Source organism: Ciconia boyciana, chromosome 2, assembly GCF_034638445.1.
Source record: "Ciconia boyciana chromosome 2, ASM3463844v1, whole genome shotgun sequence".
In the NCBI taxonomy this organism is placed as follows: Eukaryota; Metazoa; Chordata; class Aves; order Ciconiiformes; family Ciconiidae; genus Ciconia; species Ciconia boyciana.
In genome coordinates, this window is record NC_132935.1 from 115,145,356 (window position 1) to 115,165,732 (window position 20,377).

Consider the following 20,377-nt stretch of genomic DNA (forward strand, 5'->3'; position numbering starts at 1 on the left):
TGCTCCTGCGGCTGCCACCCACCTGCTCTGCCACCCTGGAAAACTCACTGCACCCCTGGGCTACTGCCTTCCCTGCCCGGCGTTTCAGGTCCATACAGGGACAAGCTCTCTGGAGAAGGTCCTTGTTGAGGCACTACATAGGAGGTGCTGCAGCCACCGGTTATTCCTATGGGCTGGTCAAACAGCATAGGACCTCAGCGCTGGCTGAGGGTTTGAGGCTGTTTCATCATGCAGGTACAACTGGTGGAAACTACCCTGAATGCTAGCCTTGTCACAGGACCTTGTTAAGGCCAGGCTGGATGGGGCTTTGAGCAGCCTGGTGTAGTGGAAGGTGTCCCTGCCCATGGCAGGGGAGTTTGAACTAGATGATCTTTAAAGGTCCCTTCCAACCCAAACCATTCTATGATCTTGCAACAGCTCAGCAACTTAGTTATAGTCTCATCCTACTCCCAAGATATCCATAAGCCCTTGACTCATGGTGGTGTTGCAGAGAGCAGCAAGTTAGTGCCTCACGTCCAGCGAACATTTTTATGGCAGCATTTTGAACACTACCTTGAAAAAAGATGAGCTCTAACTAGTTCCATTGACTTAGATCACCAACACACCAAGCCAACTGCACTGCAGAATAATAAGGGCGTCTATTCATCTCCTGAGCGTATTTTCACCAATCAAACTTCCATTTTCCTAATATTAAAGATTTGGTATGACATCACAAGAGAAACTTTTTGTATCCACCAAAGCCAGATGAGACTCTCAATCATTTATGGCCATATTTTTCCTGAGAGACTGTCTCACAAACAATCAGAGAACATCTGCTAGAAAGCATTTTAAAATGAAATCTGACCTACAATTCAACTCTGTGGCAGTGGTTTGACTGTTTAAATAAATGCATGCCCTTTAAATCTTAAATTATGAGATAGTTTGTTGAAAGTGTAATGTATTTAGCTTTTATCTAATAACCTCCAGAAATGTAATCAACCCCTCCTTAAAACAGTTCTGAAAGAAATGGCAAAAATGAAAAAAGGCTCCATTTTCATTAGTCATAAATAAAATGACAGCATCAACCTCTAGGGGTTCCGGAGATGTTCCATTGAGAAATTTTCCAGGACTCAATGTATGTGCTTTGGGAAGGTTAGTTTAGAAACATCTCTGGTGTAAATATAATCGGTAAACAAATCCATCCTACATAAATAAATTCCAGGTTTAGCTGGTTTTGTGCCTGTTACTATTTTGCTGGTTTCTACAGAAAGCTAAGTGGAAAAATCTAATCGCCTGTCCAAACATTATATTCTTGAGATTGCCAGGTGCTGAATGCATTTTCTGCAGCATTCAGATACAAACCTGAGTTTAAAATCAATACATTCTGATATTAAAGCCTTAAAGTGGGATGTGGGGTCTGTCATAAGGACTGACTTAATACTACTACTATTGTCTTCAGAGCTTCTTTGGCCCCCTGTGCTGTAGTTTCATTTTATTCATAGCATTTAGAAATTAGTTACTTTTTCTTCATGTTAAGAAATGCAGACTTTAAATAATCCAGCAGGTACATTGACTCTGTGATGCAGCCTGCCCACGTATTTGGACAGTACTTATATTTTTCTTAACTTGGGGGAATTAGAGTGGGAAAGAGGTATTTTTTTGAAGTGCCATAGTCATTAACCCCTTAAAGCACACTCTGAATCGCACTGAAGCCAACAGCATATTTCCACTGACTTAAATATTAAAGCCCTAGCCACTGTCAAGCAGACCCACTGCTTTCTGATTGTTTATGTGCTTCCTAAAATTACTCATTAGCAATCCATTGTTATGATCCCCTCCATTTTGTATATATTATTCACTGGCATGCAAATCGAAATTCAAACATCTGGATGTAATCTGGGCAGCCTCTGAAAAGCATATCTCTGAGTGATTTCCCTTACATTTGAGCCTTACAGCTTAATTAGTCAACTTTTTAAGCCCATGAAATCATCATGTGCAAACCAGAATATCTCTCGGCTAATAGCTCATGGCGTGAAAGATCACTGCAAATAAGAACAGTTCCTTAATGAGCTATAATTAGAAAAGGACTAAATGATAATATGCAAACAGCTTTGTATAGACAGAAGGGAAGACAAATTAAAGGCTCTTTCATGTCATCTTTACTCCCATGAATAATCCTTATGGCCCTTTGAAGTTAGTAGTACTACCCATATACCTAAAGAATTACTGCTGAATATGAATTAGGTTGGGCAAGGTCACTGCAGACATTGGCATGGAAAAGTAGGTTATATCAGAAAGTTTCCTAGTTTAGACCGGGGAAAAGGGAGTTTTCAGCAGGGTGGGATTTAGTTAAATCCGTGGAAGTTAGCAACCATACTCACCAATTGATTCTGGTAGGCAGTAACAGCTGTAAAAACTGTCTCTGGAAAGATAAATGTCCTGAACTCTTCCGATTTCAGATTTAGCAAAGAAGCTGTGTGATCCTTCTTCTTAATAATGTGGACCCTTGGCTGGTACTTGTGCATGGAGTTCAAAATGATCTGCAAGAAAGAGTGACAAAGCACTGTCCCGAGAGGAAGGTTAACAGGACCCTCGAAGGCTATAAAACCATAGGGGAACAAAAAAAAAAATAAAAATATCCGATTAACACTGCAGGGGACACATCTGAAATCTAACTAGCCAGGGGCTGATTTTCAGAGCAAATTCTCCTGCTCCTTTGGGCAGTTCCAGAAAATGAAGGTGGAAAAGCAGGCACCCCAGGAGCTGGTTTCCTCTCACTCCTACGCTGCTGATGAGCACGTGTTTTTGAAGCATAAATACCTGTTCCTACAGGTGAGGTGTTTTACACACAGAATTTGTTATTGCTAGCGTTTGCCCCAGTTTGCAGGTGTCAGCTGCAAGTGTAAATATGTAACTCTTGAAAGCTCATGACCAAGAATCCACACTTGCAAAAATACACAGGCACAGAATGAAAACAGCCAGGAACCCCTCAAAAAAACAGAAAAAAATAAAACCTAACCAAAAAACCACCACCAGCAGCACCACAAACTGGATGACCAAAAATAAAACTCCTCAGATCCTTTTACTGTGGCAAACCTTTAAAGCAAACTACTTCATAAATGCTTTTCACCACAGACGACTGAAAATGAGAGCAAGGGGGGAAACCCATACAGAACCCCAAAATGACCAGGTTTTGCCATTTTATCCTCATTAATAATTGTTTATGAGCTCTCAAAATAATTCTAAACCTAATGTACCAACTAACCAATTTCAACGTTGACTGCGTCAAACCGAGAGTCCCACTTACTACAGTTACCACTGGCTGGAGGCCTGTTTGGCTGCCTCTAACCACAGTATTACAATATAAGAATTAAATACAGAGCTCAGCTCGCACCAGTCCTTGTTTTGGATATAATCACAGTCACAAGACGAAATTGGCAATGGTGTGGGTGGTTCTATTTTGCAGGGGCCATAATGACGTTACAGCCAGCTCAGTACATCTGGAATAGCTAATGTGCATTCCTTGGGAAGCGTTAACTTCAGCTGAAACACAGCAGAAGTGATGCAGTATTTCATGCTAACTCAGTCAATGAGAAAGGTTGCACGTTGCATTGGAGTGGGGAGCTTAGGCACAGCTTTGTCGTGACTAAAATTTCCATCAGCGTTTTCTTCGCTGCTCCTTCTTGGACAAATATTGCTATGATTCACACTGTGACTTTGGGGGTGCACCCAGCAACAAGAAAGTCATTACAGTGATGGGGAACCATCATCCTGAAAGTGTTGCATGTCTGCTTTTACCAACTCAGGTCCTTTCTCAAATCACTTCACCATTTTATATATGCACACACAACAGCCATTGACCTTGCTGTTAATATCCTCAGCACTTTTCCCTCTCTTTGTAAAATTTTGTCTTACCAGCCTAGTCACTTGGGCTGCTCTAAGCAGCTGGAAAAGACATTTTAAAGGACGGTGCGTGGATGATGATGAGTTTACTGAGGGGTTAGCCCGCAGAGCTCAGTGCTTCCCATTGCCTTTCATGGCCGCAATATCCACACCAAGGCATTACATCTGAGCAGCAGCCGAGCGGAAGGAGGAAAAAGCCATGATAGAGCAGCTCCCACGCGTGCCCTTTCCTTTCACTCCTCTGTGAATGCAAATTGTGATAAAGAAACTCCACTTCTCAAACAAGACCATGTAATCCTTTATGAAAGTTTTCCGAAACCAAAAGTGCACATGGATAACATCCCCTTCCATGATGCTCTACTCATGCCTTCCCACCAGAAGCAAGTCTGGTCATTCAGGTACAAAACAAGTACCAAATGTAGCCAGGAGGTCACAAAAGACCCATGGCCAAGGTTAAAGTCACTATTTCCTTTTCATGAGGGTCTGTGTATGTAATGCTCCATCTGCATCCCCACACAGGCTGCTGATGTTGCAGTACTCGCTGATATTAAAGTCGGCAGGATACTGCACAAAGATACCCCTTAATATCCGTGCAACTTCTTATGTTAGGACCATCAAAACAGCCTAAAGGAGTTAGGTACACAGGGTGCATCTCACAGAGTAGCCCCAAAGGGTGGTCTCAAAGTCCAAGCAGTCCACTACCTGCATGGTCCAGCTATCAGAAAATCCCTGATGCCAGCTCTGCAATACTCATGCTGGTGTGCCCCAAGAGAAACATCAGGTACCCGTATACTTATGGCAGCCCCCCCAGCACACGCTTACTGGCAGTACAGCGTGGTCACAGGCCCCCAGCCATCCCATCTGCCTTCGTGCTGACACCCTGCAGCAAGGGAAGATGACCAGGATCCGTCCTTACAGGATCCCGCTTGCTGTAAGGTCAGGCAGGTTTGTAGGCATCTGGCTCCCACTGGCTACAGACCAGTCATCAGAGGCAATCTGGATGCCAGCTGCGAAATCCCCAAGGTGACTTTGAATTCAGGAACTATGCTGTGAATGTGGCTTCCACATTCACCAAAGAAGAGTGTTACCAGGCAAAGTTTTCTTTCTAAAAGCATGGAGGTTCCTAACTTCTGCCAGGTTGACTTTAAAAAAAACACCTGGGCATAGCTCCCTGTGGCTATTCTGAGGCTGGCCTGCTTTCACAGTTTTTTGTTGGCCATGTTCACACCTTTGTGTTTGCTTTTGCAAACATTCATGTGTTTGAGTTTTGCCATCATAAATGCCAGAAAAGCAATTACGATAATGTATACACTCATGGTTCACCTCACCAAAAACCAGAAACTATGCCACCCCAACTAAATACAACCAATAGTCCTAAAAGAAGCAGTCTGTGTGAAAAACATCACCAGAAATCTGGAAAAAAAAAAATCACATTCATAAATGTTCCACAACCAGAAAAATGGGGATTACTCGCTTGGCTGTAAAAATCCAGAGACAGGAGCCATTTCCTTCCTCTGGTAAGGATATCTGAAAGTGTTTCCATGGAGCAAGCTGTATGTCATGCACACAGAGATAAGACTTCTGCCTGGTGCTTGGGGAGAATATGTACATAGCTATGGGGTTATGCACGCTGCTGAAGATACACAAGCAGAGATGCTTGCCAACTCCAAAAGTCTCGGAATAAGAGAAAACAAACAAATGCTAGAACAAACAAATGCTTCTCTTCTCTTCAGATTCCTTTTCAGGAAATGAACCACCCTACAAATAAAACACCACAATTACCTTAACAACCAAAACTGTCTTCTGGAGGATGGAGAAAGCAAGCAACTAGAAAAAACTGGAATCAGGTTGGATCCAGCTTCTCTACCTATAACTAGTATTTAAAGGTGTCTTTTAGGTCATTAAAACTTTCTCAGGAACCAACACGCCTTGTCAAACATAATTAAGATTTTAGCAGGCCAATTAAAAAGATCTCATCAGTGAAGAAGGGCTCTTTCAAAATGAAGGGAGAGGTTTCAGGAGGCATTTCAATTCTCCCCTTCTCTTAGTACACAGGAGCCTAGAAATGCCATGGGCCATAGCATAGTGAGCCCTCCTTAAAGGCTCCAGAGAATGAATTTCATCCTTAATTCTACTGAGCATCCAATGATGTTATGTATATAGATTCAATAAGGCAGCACATAAAACCTGACACCCTAATTTGGAACATAAAAAACCACGAAATATTAAAAAGGGAGTGCTCCGTGAAGGCATAACACTTGTCATGCAAATCTCAACATGGGATCAAGCCTTCGGGGCTTATTCTTTACTGAACGTGCAACACTTTTCATCGACTTCAGCTGTCCAAAGCCTTCACGTAAAGAATGGGATCACCTCTGCCGCTTCTTGGAAAGTTAATCGGGAGGCTGCATCTCAAACGCTATGGATCATTTTCTCCCACTGCCTGTATTTGAGACGATTACGTCTTCTTGCTCTGTCACATGTCTCTGTTCCCGACAGCTTCTCAGACCTACTTTTTTTATACTCATCTGGGCTTCTGGGAACTGCACGGCTCCTAACTAGTTTGCAATATACTGCTGCGAGCCCTTTATTAGAGGCACACATGGCCCCTGTTACGATGAAAAATGCTTCTTTTTAAATGCGCACGTATACTGCTCTATCATCACTCGGTGATAGAGCCCACAAATCTTCAGCTTTGCCCTTCTACAGATTATGAAATAAAAGGGGGGGGGGGGGGGGGGGGCGGGGAATATGTTCTCCGCTAGTCAGAAAGAGAACAACGGTGGGAACCAGATTGAAGAACAATATACCCACAGACGGATCTTTACAAAAGAACACAGAGGCATCTATCTGGGCTTTCTTTTGTTTTGTTGTTTTAACTACTTTTGTTGTTGTTGTTTCCAGGATGTATTTTAAATGATCATGGCTGTGGTTCAATTCTTACGTCTTGAAATGAGTAAGGATTATCTTTTGGATGAGAAGCATTTGCACAGAACACAGCTCAGACAACTGGCCACTGTCTCACACAGTCCAAAAAGGCAATAAATAGCACACGGTGGGGAGGGATTTCTGACACTGCGTATGCCACAATTATTCAGCTTTACAGGTTAGTTACCTCTCCACGTGCTTCAGAGTTAAAAATCACTTCTCTCTTCCTGACACCTCATTTACTAACACTGCCTTTACGCTCATTCTTCTTAACTGCCCCGTTCTCAGCCAACAACCCTTTCAAATCCGTCCCCCTGCTCCTTCAGCCTTCCCCTGGGGAACCGCTGAGCCCAGAGACAACACTTTTAGCTCTTCCTTTGCAATTTGGAGGCACTACCAAGCTGTTCCTGCACTTTACAGGCACTTCTGGGGAAGGGACAGGATGGATGACACTTCTTCTTACCACCTACTATTAGACAGTCAGGTAGCTAAAGGAGTTGTCCCCGCTGATGGAGCATAGCGGGAGCTCATGGCCAACAGCTCTGCATCCTATTTACTAGCTTCCAGCCCCAGGGCTTGTGACAACAAACTGGTACCGGTCAGAGCTGGGACCTGTTTCCTTTAGAGACCCAAGTCCACCTTGTGGCACCTTGACTTGCAGGTAGCCTACAGTTATTTCAAGGGCAACTGAGGCACACTTATTTTTATAATTTGACAGCCCTTGCTTTGGTGTCACACCAGTATTTTCTGCTGACTCTGTGCCCATGCCGCATCGACTCTGGAAGTACAAGAGCTCTTATTGATGGACCCAGCCCTAACAGGTTGCCTGTGACAAGAGGGAGCTTCGAAGCACACATGGAAAAGCGTGCAAGCCTGCTAGCCAGTGCACGTGGCAAAGCATACTGCCAAGTCACAGAAAAATGCAGGCAGAAGCACTACAAAAAGCTCACCTGCCTCCGTTAGCTCCCTCACTTTGATGCTTGACTCCACCCTGAACTTGTCCCCAGTGGATATCCTGCCTCTGATGGTGGTAGGAGCATAATTTGAACACTTCTGTTGACCTGGGCTCTACCTCATGAAAGGTAAAAAACCTGATTTATGAAGTCACCTGTTCCTCTACGACAGAGATTAAAACCCAACATGTTTAACCTTCATGCAGCACCCTCCTCCACTGAGGTATGAAGGGCTGGCCAAGAGAGGTGTAAGGTCGGGGCTCTGGCAGCCTTTCCCCATCGCGGTCTCTCTCTTCCGCAAGCTTAGCCCTGTGGCACAAGTGAGTGATTCCCCTATGGCGGTTCCTTTACCCTTTCCCACACGGAGAGCTACTCACATGGCCATGCTGATCCAGTTCATTGTTGGTGAGTTTGACTTTTTCGAAGGACACCATCTGCTTCAGCAGTTGCTCTCCCGTGAACGGGGAGTCCGGATGCACGTACAACCTAAAAAACACAGGGAAAAAGCCTGATCATTAAAAAAAATCCTCACTTCTTGGCTTGTGCGTGGGCACCACTTCCATATGAAATTAAAAAGCCTGTAATATCTTGCTTTCAGGATATGCAGTGGTTTCACGGACATGGATTTCCTGAGCGCTTAGGGTAATACAGAGCTGCTAGTCAAACAAGACACACACAATCTCCCCCAAATTAATGAATGCCTGAAATACGACCATTAATGAAAGACAGTAAAGCAGACGACTTGAGTTGTTTAATTCACTGGAACATAATGAAGATTTCCATGTCCAAGTGCTAGATTGCTCTCTAGCCATACCTATTATTTTATCTAGTTATCTGAAATGGAGACATTAACTAACATTTGCTGTTGTGTCTTTTCCCAAATGAAAAATTGATCATGTCTTTCCCCACAGCTGTACTAACAAGCACTTAAAATAACAATGACTACAGCTCCGAGAGAAAAAACATGGTGTCATTAGAGAGATAATGGGGGAATGTAGATAAAAATGCATTTTTCTTTATATGTAACATTAAGCTGTGATAATGATTTTAACCTGCACTCGATCACACGTTAGCTGTGGTGACGTCTGTTTATAAGAGGTTGAAGGCTGCAGTCCAGCACAGTGGTCTGACATGAAAAAATGAATTGCAGTTCTGTAATTAACAATCCACCACTTGGGAAATTAAGCAGAAGAAAAGGAAGCACAGAAGACATGTAGATACAATGATATATACATTATGACTAGACTAATTACAAGTGCCAGGCTGTTTAAAAACAATTATTTTATAGGAATAATGTATTGCTGAAAGTTATTTAACTCAAACGTTCTTTCATGATAGTGAATTAAGAGCTGAACTAGACCTTCAGCTAGTGCAAACCAGACCTGTTCTGCTTCTGTCAGTGTTGGTTATCACTCACTGAGGGCCTGACTCTCATTCTGGGTGATGTCTTTGGCCACGCAGATGGATTTCTTCCATTAGACGGGTGGGGCAGCCCTGAGGTGCTGGGTTCGAAAGATAAACATTTTTGGTTGTTGTTGAGCTACGATTTTGGTTAGGCAAGAGGAGAACGGAAAAACCACTAAACGACGGGGCGTAACTCTGATAGACTACGCTGATCCCTAATCAAGGAGTGCCTGTACTAAAGACTCCAGGGAGCACAGCTCTGTTGCTCAAAGAGGAAGGAGATCTGATCTTGCGCTCTCGTTTTTGCCAGCAGAATCCCCAAGACACAGTGAAACTAAAGTTTTACTAGCACAGCTTGCTTCAGATGTGCAGGATGTTTTCCTTACATTGATCCGAAGCACAGCTTGGCTGGTATAGCTATGTCCACGGGAGGGATGCTGAGCCAGGGTTCCTGTCGCAATAAAATATTCCTAGCATACAGGCGTCCTCACTGGTATCGACTCCGCTGATTGCACTGCAAGGCTCATGAAAAATTATGATGTATCTGAAAACCCAAGACGTGGAATCCTGTTATGTCAAAAGAATTTTACCTTTCATGAAAATTAACTTTGCCTTCCTGTAAAAAACTGTGAAAATCTCAATCTTTAGTGCCGTGAATTAGAGAAGGCAAAACAAAGAGAGTCCTAAACATGTCCTGCAACTTTTCAGCCAGTCTTGTGATTTTTTTTTTTTTTTTGAGCCTGACTCCTAATTTTGAATGTCTGGATAGCTAATAATGTTTACTGTGATCACAGAGTGTCAGGCTCAGCAAGGTTTGGCTAACTGGGACCAAAAAGCCAAACTATTTCAAATATGTGCTGGGGAATGTGTAAAGACCTTCATGGGTCTAAAAGCTGAGCACAATTGTTTTACGCCATAGCCAGTTAATGCTTGGCACTGCTTTCAAACTACAAAGTGCCTGGAAGTTAGCAGAGCACTAACAGGAAAGTCACTGAAAGATGGACACCTGAATATCGGTTGCATAAATGTATTAATAGACCTTGCTTTTCTTGATTGAATGGTTCCACCTGGTGAACTATACCTATCCAAATGATTCTCCTACAACCTGAGCTTGTACGCCCTGGAGAAGAGGCTTGAAAACTAGACATATCACCCCCTGAAGTAGGAGTCGACAAGACCGCGAGCACTCACGAGCAACTGGGTTAGAGAAATAAACGTGCACATTCCAGTGCAGCACACGAGGCTCCCCCCAGAAGTTCGCGTGGGCTCTGCTGCCTGTTGGCCAGATACAAGGGGCTGCTTGCTTCAATTGACAAAGGCTTAATTTGAGAGCCATATTTGGATGTGAATTTGCTCCACGGTATATAATGTTTCATGATATATGCAAGGTTTGGGTACTGCTTCCTTCTTTATTTTGGAATGCAACACTGCTCTCCTATTTAGTTTAACAGTTGGTCTGGTCTGACAAGCCCTGTGCATGCTGCTTTTAACTACCTTAATGTCTCAAATTATTTGCAAAATATAATACCTTTTAAAGGTTTCCTACCTAGAGTTCTCCGTGTGTAAACACTATAACTTCATTAAAGAAATGATTGTAGCCAAATACAGTAAAAAAAAATAATAAAATAAAAGACAAACTTTTGAGTGAAAGAAAGGAGGTGAGAAAGGAAGAAGAGCAAATAAAGGTACATGCTGAAATTTATTAAACTGATGTTTCACACAGTCTTAGCAATTTGGAAGAACAAACATAAAATATCACATAGGAATTCTATCCCCAGATAGCACTTTAGAAATTTTACAAAAGACTGTCTGAAAAGTATTTTTATTTAAGTGTTTGTTGCAACATAAACTTGTCTTAAACATTGACAGCAGGAAGACAGGGATAGAACTGTTTTTTGTAGAAAGTTCCCTGAAGGGCTAATCTCTCAAACAGAACTACAGAATACTTGTTAATTTTGGAAAAAAGCTGTCCTAGTGTTGAAAGTTATTTTTGATGGAAAGAGCAAAACACCTAACGGGTTCAATCCTGCAAAATCTTACACCCACGCATAACATGACTCCTGAATAATTCCCCTGATGCCGTTGTGCCTATGCAGATGCAGGCAGTGATGTGCATGGGGAGTTAGAACCTTGGTACTAGCACCCAGACGCTGAGCACGCCTCCGCTCCTCGCTGATGCTCCTCAAGAGAGGAGAGCTAAAACCATGTGTTTGGAGGACAAGAAATCATGAGTGATAACTGCATTAAGGGCTCCTGTTACTAGAGCAGGACCAAACCCGTTTCACGATAGGAGGAGTACTACTTTTAATCTGTTTGATCAAGACTGAGGCTTCCCACCTCAAAAGATGCATCAACACTCCAGAAAAAGCACTAGCAATGCAAACATCGGCACGCTGAGCCTCTTGACATCCTTTTTCTCACCAAACAGGAGCAAAAGAAGCAGAAAGTGCATAAATGTGTATGCAAGTACTGTTCATACAAAGAAAAAGCAAACTGTGCCTGTGCTATGATCAATGGTCTTTTGGCTAAGCATCCTGAAAATGAAACAGGAGAGGTACATGTTTGCACACAGGGGCAAAACATCCTGAAAACATCCAGAAAATGAAACAGCACAGGTATACATTTGCACATAGGGTCACTGACTCAATGAGGATCTTAAAGAGCTACCACAGTATGATGATAATAAATATTAAAACTCCAAGAAGGTTTGACGCCAGCTCTAAAACAGTAGGGCTGTTGCTAATTATTCCAAGGATCAATCTCTTGTCTTATACTCTTGTATTTCCTCATTGAACAAGTCTATGCCAGATAGTGTGAATTAGCCATCTATATCCCAAAAGGCACTTGAACAGAAAAATGAAGGGGAGAACCCTGCCTTAAAACTATTTCTGTCCTTCCCTTATTTCTTCTTTTGATGCTGACTCTTTTGGAGCAGGATCCATGTTTTTTCTTTGGGTTTTGATCAGTGCCCATTACAATACGTCAAATGAAGCCCTCAGACGTTAACCACATTGCAAGAAGGAGTTTTTGGCCATGAAAACAAAGCCGACATAACTCCTAGGTTGCTGTCTTTAATCACAGCTTCTCTGCATGCGCCTTCTGTTTGTTTACTTCCCTGAGCCGCCTTCCAGAGATCAGCAGTCAGCAAGATTTCAGTCAAACTATTTATATGAGGAAAGCATGCAGGATTTGGTCCCTATACTCACAAAAAAATGTGCTTCCATTTCTTGTGTTTCGCTTCTAATTTTTGACTCTGTAATAAGCAAGTTCTTAACCCCAGGCTAAGCCACCTGGATCGGATCTGTGTGCCTGCGCAGAGCCCTCCACGAAAAGTTTCTTTGAAGCCAGAGCGGCATCCACGTTATTTCCATATCTCCGGCTCTGACTCAGCAAAGCCTTTCAACATGTGCTTCAGTCTTTCTGGACTTGGGGACTTAAGTAGGCACTGAAGTGCTGGGCTGAATACGATGAAGTGTGGGTCTCTGCTGAAGTGCCCTCCTGCCATACAGCCTAGTGCTGCAGCCTCAGTTTCCCCGATGCTGAAAGGAGTCAGTCATTAATTACAGTAACAGAATGATTTTAGAAATTGGTTTTCTACAGCATTTTGTTTCTGTATAGAAGAGGGGGGGAATTTACTTGATTTTTTTTCCTAACATCTCAGAAAATGTCATTTCTTAACAACAACAACAAAAAAATCTCTGTGCTGTAGAACTGATCCATACTTTGCCTGCTGTCTAAGAGACGACTAAAAGCAAGAATAAAATTATTGGTTAGCAAACGCTGGATATGTTATCAAGAAATAATATCATTTCAAGCATAAACAGCACTGAATTGTAATATAGTATTTCTACTTGGACTTGGCTGGTGGTGCTTGGCTTGCTTTAAATTATGAGGTCAAATACCAGAGGGGCAAACCCAACAGAAAAATCAATATCTTTTTTTTTTTTTAAAGCTTTCTTATCTGAATTGAGGCAAACTTCATTTAAAAAAAAATATTATATATATATAAAAATAAAAGAGCCTTTAGCCAAATCCTGCATGCCTTGGAACATTCAGTACATTCAGTATAAATCAAACCTAAACCAGAGGTCTGAGGCCCGATTCTGCATCACAGAAAAATCAGAGTTCTGCAATCAACTTTGCTGAGCAGGGATTCAAAGTCTCAGAGCACTATTTGCAAACTGTGAAAAGATATTAGCAGGTATTTCTTGAAGGAAAAGAAAATTAAAGGTGAAGACAATAAAAGAAAGACCAGCAGTAAAATCTACAAACCTTGCAGGGAGCGGAGGGTCAGCTTTTCCAGCCACTAACCAGGAAGACCTGTGGTAGGCATATCTGTATCTTTTATTGTCCACAGGAACTATATCCATTAACACAATGTACTTGGCTTCAGGATCCACTCCCGAGAAGGAAACCCTGATCGTAGGAAACATTCTCCTGAAATAAAGGCAAATCAGAAAATAAATACATGGATGGAGAACAAAAATAAGAGAGCTCCTGAAAAGCTGCTAAAATTAAGAATTATGTTTAAACCGCCTGAAAAAAAATTAAAACATCTATTGATTCTGCTTCAGCATGATAGAGATACACAGGCTTTAACTTCTAATACGCACAGAAAGTGCAGCTTGAAATCAGAACGATTTTTTGGAAGCAAAAAGAAAAAAGGGTAAAAGTGAAAAAGGAGAAATGTACTTTTGCCTGTTAGTTAAAAGTACACAACGATTTCAGAAAATAGTTGTACCTAAGGTACATAAGTCCTTAGAAACATGTTTTTTTTTTTTTAATGGCATCCATACTAGCGTTAGGGAAATATTGCAGAAATTATTTCTTTTACTATTCTCATGTATTTTAGATGCATGTTCTTTTAAGCCTGCTCACGATATTTCGGAGAGGCATTTTCAAAACTAAACTTTCCTTTCTTCACTTAAATTTTGACAAAACGCAACTTTAAAATGTAAGGTTTTCCCATAGACCAGAAACAAATAACTTTAAACAATTTAAAACTTTGAACTTCAAATTGCAGATTTTATATGTACTTTAAAAAAAACCACATGTGCTGGTAGAGCTCGCTAGTTAGATTAAAAAAAAAAGTCATCAGCGACCTACATTAATAAGAAGTAACTTTGGGGATTACAAAACTCGACAAGACATTTGGTTCCTCCGGTCTGCGTTTGACTGACCCGAACCCCAAAGCCTTACTGAAGGAACGGCGTGGTTTAAGGTGACGAGAAAGCCTGGGTTTCTTCCGCACATTATTTGCGACCGAGAGAAAAGCCAACCCAACCCAAGCCAAGCCCTGCCCGAGTTACTTCCCCACGACCCCGCGTTTCCCTGTGTCTGTACCCACCCCGCCCCGCAAAATGACTGCGCCGCGGCAAGGAGCAGATAGCCACAGACCAAATTATTGGGGAAACGACACTTCTACCCAGCCGCCGGCACCCCCCGGCTTGATTTCAGCGGCCGGCCGCGCCGCACCGACCCCGCTGCCGCCCCGGGCGCACGGCAGCGGCCGCCTCTCCCGCTGCCCCCCGCGGGGCTCCGCGCACCGCACCGCGCAGTGCCGCGCAGCGCCGGGCTGAGCCGGCCGAGGGGCTGCTGACCAGCCCGGCGGCAATTAAGGGGCTTCACCCTCCTCCTCCTTCTCCCCTCAGCCCATGCGTGCTGCTCTCCCAAAATAAAAACTGTGGGGTTTTGCCTGTTTTGCTCCCCGCCAAGCCACCTTTAGGAAGCTGCCTGGAGGGAACGCGGCGCTGCCCAGCCTTACCTCCCGGATTTGGTGATGATCATCTCGGTACCCAGCTCGTGAAACTTGTCCCAGAGCTCTTTGGTCTCCAGGCTGCAGGAGATTTTGGCCATCTCCTCGCTGGGGATGATGGGGGTGGTGGGGATGAGGGGCTCGGTGCACAGGGACGAAGGGCTGGTGCTAAAATCCCCGTGAGGGTCCAGGCTGGATAAGTCACTCAAAGGCTGGGCGCAAGAGGATTTCTCAACGAATTGTTCTGCAGGGTTTGGGGAGGGAAAAAAAGAGAGGGGATTCAGGCAGGACGGGGGGACCGCCGAGAAAAACTGGTTTTAAAAAAAAAAAAAAAAAAGGCATTTATCGTTCAGCTGCCCCCCTCTGGTCCAGCAGACCCCCAGATCCGTGCTGTTTCTTAGGCGTCGGGTCATCATTTGAGGGCAGGGGTGGTGATTTTCGGAGATTAGCTCCGGGAAGAGCCCGGACCGGCTCCTCTCCCCGAAGGCACACGGGGAGAGGCGCCCGGGGGGCGGCGGGGAGCAGCGCGGCCCCGGCCGCATCGCCGCCCGGCTATTCCCCGCTCCGCGGGGCGCGGAGGGGCAGGGCGGGCCCTGCGCGCTGCCCCCTGCTAACCGAGGGTCTCCATGGAAAGGTCACTAATTCTCGTTAACAGGGGAGCGCTCGGCTCCGGGGGGCTGCTGGGGGCCGGGGGAGCGCGGGCGGCTGCTCCTAAATTGCGCCGCTGGCAGCGCGCGTAACACAGAAAGAGCCCGAGCGCGGCCGCGCAGGCTCCGCGCTTCCTCCGCGGGGAAGCGAGCTCCGAATACTAACTCAGCGCCGGACGCGGGCTCGCCCGCCCGGAAAGCCGGCTCTGCCCAGCCTCCCAGCCGGTTTGCTGGGGCTGAACACACTCCGTTGGAGAAACAGGCTCCGGGAGAGCTGCGTGCGGCCACGCAACCTGCGCGGGTGCGATGGCTGCGCGGGTGCGATGGCTGCGCGGGTGCGATGGCTGCCGCCGGCGCTGGCCGCCCGCCGCGGCTGCCGCCCGCCGGCTCTCTCCCCGCCCTGCAAGCCCCGGGAGGCTTTGGAGGCTTCAGCTGCTTCGCCGGGAGTTTCGGCCGAAGGAGAGGACAGGAGGGAGCCGGGCTGCGGGGGTCTCTGCCCCGGCCCCGCGTTGCGGCACCGGGATGCGGCGGCGGATCCGCCGCCCTGCGCCGAGAAACGGGAGGAGCGCGAATGCGCCCTGCCCCTGCAGAGGAGGATTTCGCCCGAATCTCCGCTTAATAAAAGCCGAGTTACAGGCAGTCGTTTCCCTTCGATTTCTAATTGAGTGGCGTGGGGCAGCGAGTGAAAAAAAAAATTGTGAAATTAATTGAGCAAGCGTTTTCAGGGGGGGAAAAAAAATGAAGAAAGTTAGCTACGTTTAACAAGACCGTGTAAGATGTCAAACGGGAATACTACAACACTCCCGGCCTACGTTATCGCCTAGACTAAAAAATAAAGTTTACTATGAACCGCTGGACTCTGTGAAATCCACTGAGTCAGTTGATTAGACGGAGCAGACACAGAGAACTGCCTTTTCTAAATTCCTTTAAGCTTGACTGTAATGTTGTTCATGGGCACCCTGAAAGCTTAATACACTTTTTTTTTTTAATGGTAGTTTTCTGCTAACTCTTGGATACATGCAAGGACCACAAGCCACAGAAATCGGGGGAGGAGGGGAAGATGCTAATGTTTTTTAAAAGCCTTCGGGAATCTGAATCGAGGCGGCCCAACAGAAGCGAAATCGCTTACCCGAAAATCGCGAGGAATTACTATAAAAACCCTCCCGGTCGATGTCGAGTAAAACAGTCTACATCAGCCTACCTCGAGTAGCTGCGTGTGGAGCGAAGGGATTCTCAGGTCTACGTACAAGTTTTGCTACCCCTTGTAAGCCTAGGCACGATACCGGAGGTTCTCTCATTTGACTTCCAAAACATAGATGATTTGCAATAAATATTTAAGAGGTTCGTTTCGTACCAGCGAAGAGAAATGTAACTACGCTAGGATGTCAGAGTATTCTACGAACGGCCAAGCTGGATAAATAAACGGCGTAATTTAAGCTGGAGGAATTTAGGAAACGGTTTGTGCTATCAACAGCCTGGCCTGACAACGGCGGTGGGTAACGAGGAGACTTAACCGGCTCTCGCCGTGCGGCTTCTCCTTCTGCCGGGGAAACCCACGGGCAGGGGGGAACCCGCCGCTGCCTGACCCGGCTGCCGGGGCTTTCAGCGGGGTGAGCCTGAGCGGAAAGCGGGCTCCGCCGGGGACAGACGGACGGACGGACGGGCGGGCGGGAGCTCCGCGCCTGCGGACACCCGCGGGCCACCCCCGTCCCCACTCACCCAGCGGCTTGATGGTGCTCTCGGGGGACTCCTTGTCCTTGGAGCTGCCGCTCGACATGAGGGCGGCGATGGAGAAGGCGTTGGCCCGGGAGGAGAGCTGCGGCTTGGGGGGCGGCGTGTACTCCATGGCCACCCGGCGGAGAAGCGGCGCGGCTGGGCTCGGCGCTGCCCGGACGGGGCGGGCGGCGGTACCGGGAGCGGCGGAGCGGGGTTACCGGGCGGGAGGCGCTCTGCGCCCGCCGCTGCGCGCTCCCCCGCCTTAACGCGGGGCCGCGGAGATCCTATCGGCCGGCGGCCAATCGGCGGCGGGACACGTCAAGGGCCCCGGCCCGGCCCGGCCGCGGAGGAGGGGGCGGAGGCGGGCAGGAGGAGGAGGAGGAGGAGAAGAAGGCGGAGGGAGGAGGAGGAGGAGGGAGGGGTAGGGTGGGGAGGGGAGGGCTCTGCCCGCCCGCGGGGTGGGCAGGGGGCGGCCGGCCCCCGGGCGGGCTCCCCGCCGCCGCCGCTCCCCCTTCGGGCGACCCAGCCCCGCTGCCTGCCGAGGCCCCGGCTGCGGGAGCGGTTCGGGGTGCGCCCCCCGCTCCTCTGAGCCCTGGGAGGGGAGGGCAGGCCACACGGCCGGGGATGCTCCCGAGAAGCTCCCCGGACTATTCGCTTTGTGGAGGCAAGAATCAGTGGAGAGATGGTCGAAAGGAGGACAAGAAATTGTTCTTTTTTTCTCCTGCGTGTGTGTGTGCGTGTGTGTGTCAACTTTCTGTTTTAAATTCGAATTTTAAAAGACCACAACTTTTAAAGCAGCCGTTTCGTCGTTGTGTGCCTTCTGCTGGGACAGAAGGTTCCTTTAGGCTGATCGTGCACTTGGTCTTCCTGCACCGGGTCCCAAATACTGTCATCCCAATCAGATGTACTCGCCCCGACCGACTCCAGGTGAGACCCTTGCTGGGTTCCCGTCCCAGCCAAGCCGGTGCGTGGACCACTGGTCGCACAGTTTTCTTCAACTCCGTTTCATCGGCTCCACCAAACTAGGTGGTATTGATCAAGCACGTAAGACAGAGAGAAAAACCAGGATGGGCTGATGGTGCCAATGAGCAGATTATTCCAGGGCAGTGATTTAAGTGAGTTGCTCACCAGTACTCTTTCAAACACATCATGTAGGCATCCTCCCGTAAATAAAAAAGCGGAGAATTTAACTAAAGTCCTTTAAATAAAAAGAAGACTGAAAACATTTGCTCGCTACAACGACTCAAGAGGACAGGCAAAGTTGTCACTAAAGTTCCAACTTCTAAACCTAGAACAGAATCCGAGGGGCTTTTAATACGCAGGCTTGTGCCAAGAGTCGTGCTGCTGGAAGGACTACCCCCGGTCAGGTACAGATCTGTGCGACTCCTATTCCTGCTGAACTTCATCAATTAATACGGACGAAACGATTATTCGGGTCACCCTTCACAGCCAGTGAAGCGGGCAACACAAAACAGTGCCTTACCCCTTTGACATGAGCGATAACCGACCGCGGTTTGCCCTTTTATTACCTGAATTTGCTAATAAACACAATAGATAGATAGAATAGAATATATACATATATGTATTCTATCACAAACAGGACGTGCATATTTAGGAGCTCCTGAAGCGTTTGGCAGAGGGCTGAGGATTTCAGCGTGGCCCACAGTGGTCTGGGGGCCGGGTCTTGCCTCAGGCATAAGCTGGGGGAGAGGGGCGCGGAGGAAGAGCCCAGCCGGGCCCCGCGGCCGGGGAGCCGGCAGAGCCTGGAGCCGCAAGGTCGGCTCACGAAGCATCGCCTCTTGCCACCGAGAAAACGAGACGAACGATTCTCCCGACGTCAATCCCAAGAAAACAAACAAACAATAAGGAGTCCCCACATCGCGTTACCGCTTTACTCCGAGGGAGTTCCCTCCTTTTAACAGCGCGGTTTCCCTGCGGGACAGCCCCGCTCCTGGGGTCGCTCCCGGCGTGCGAGGGGCGGTGGCGGCGGCGGGACGGGGGCTCCCGGGGTCCCGGCCCTGCGCTCCCTTGGCCCAGCCTGAAAAGCAGGGTCCGGCCTGCCTGAAAAGAAAGACAAGGGAGGGTGCAAATAGCCTGGGGAATTATTCTCTGCACCCTCCCTGTGGTGGTGGGGGGGGTGCCGAAGTCCCCTTTGGTTTCCTACCTCCTCTATGCGCCGCGCAAGTAAGGATAATAAAAAAGCCAAGCCCCCGTCGAAGTAACAGCGCAGGTCCTGCAGAAAAAAGCTCTCCCTTTCCCCCTGCTTGTCTTCGTCCCCGAGAAGCCAGGTCGTAACATACCTGTCCCTAGCAGGGGCTGCTCCCGGCGTGCGCGGCCCGTCGGGGCTCAGGGGAGGGGGGCGGCGGGTGGCGGTGAATATTTCGGTGCTGACCGCGCCTGGCTGGAAAACACCGAGATGGGGGGATCGGCTCGGCCCCGGGAGCTGCGGCAGCGCCCGGACCCCTTCCTGCTGTTCCTCGCCGCGGGATGTCCAGCCCCGCGGGGCGACCGGTCACTGCCTTTAGCTGGGGGATAAGGACTCAGCCCCGCGGGGGGAAGCGCTGCGCGGGGAGGGGGAGCGGGGAGAGGGGCACGGCGGGGCCGGGCGCGGAGCGGAGCGGAGCGGAGCGGCTCGGCGGGCGAGGGGGGACCGAGGCCGCGGCGCGGCCGGGGAGCGGGGACGGGGCTGGCGGTCGCCTCCGGGCGGGGGGTTGCTCCCCTGGGAGAGGGACCGGCCTTGGGGACCTGCGGGTCCCTGCTCCTGCCTTGGAGATCAAATACCAGGGTGGAAAGAAACCGGGGGCTTCGTTTTATTTTGTTTTAAACGGGGTCCGTCCAGACGGGATGGCTCTTGTTTGCCCGGTTAAGCCATGCAAGCTTTCGGTCTATCCCACGAGAATCTTAATTTTCTTAGTTTTCCCCTCGCTCCGCCTCCGATAAGGAAATGAGCCCTGTCTAGACGTCCAGAGCACCCCCTCCTCCCCCGTGGGCAATGAATGGGGCTCGGCTCCGGCCGCCTAATCCTCGCTGCGGCTCCCTCCCCCGCCGGGGCCGAGCCGGGGAGACACGCGGGTCCGGGGACCCGAGTGGGG

General features: G+C 47.7%; 1 protein-coding gene across 1 annotated transcript in view; it reads right to left on the reverse strand.

Annotated features, from left to right (window-relative positions):
* TBX20 (T-box transcription factor 20) overlaps positions 1-17,601 on the reverse strand; it is a 37,471-nt gene extending 19,870 nt beyond the window's left edge. Inside the window, exons 1-5 of the mRNA XM_072853654.1 lie at positions 17,289-17,601; positions 14,932-15,166; positions 13,440-13,604; positions 8,141-8,249; positions 2,361-2,519 (exon numbers count right to left, since the gene is read on the reverse strand). Of these exons, the coding sequence (XP_072709755.1) occupies positions 2,361-2,519; positions 8,141-8,249; positions 13,440-13,604; positions 14,932-15,166; positions 17,289-17,415 (795 nt within the window). The 5' untranslated portion in view covers positions 17,416-17,601. The remainder of the gene's footprint in view (positions 1-2,360; positions 2,520-8,140; positions 8,250-13,439; positions 13,605-14,931; positions 15,167-17,288) is intronic.
* Positions 17,602-20,377: the final 2,776 nt, after the last annotated feature.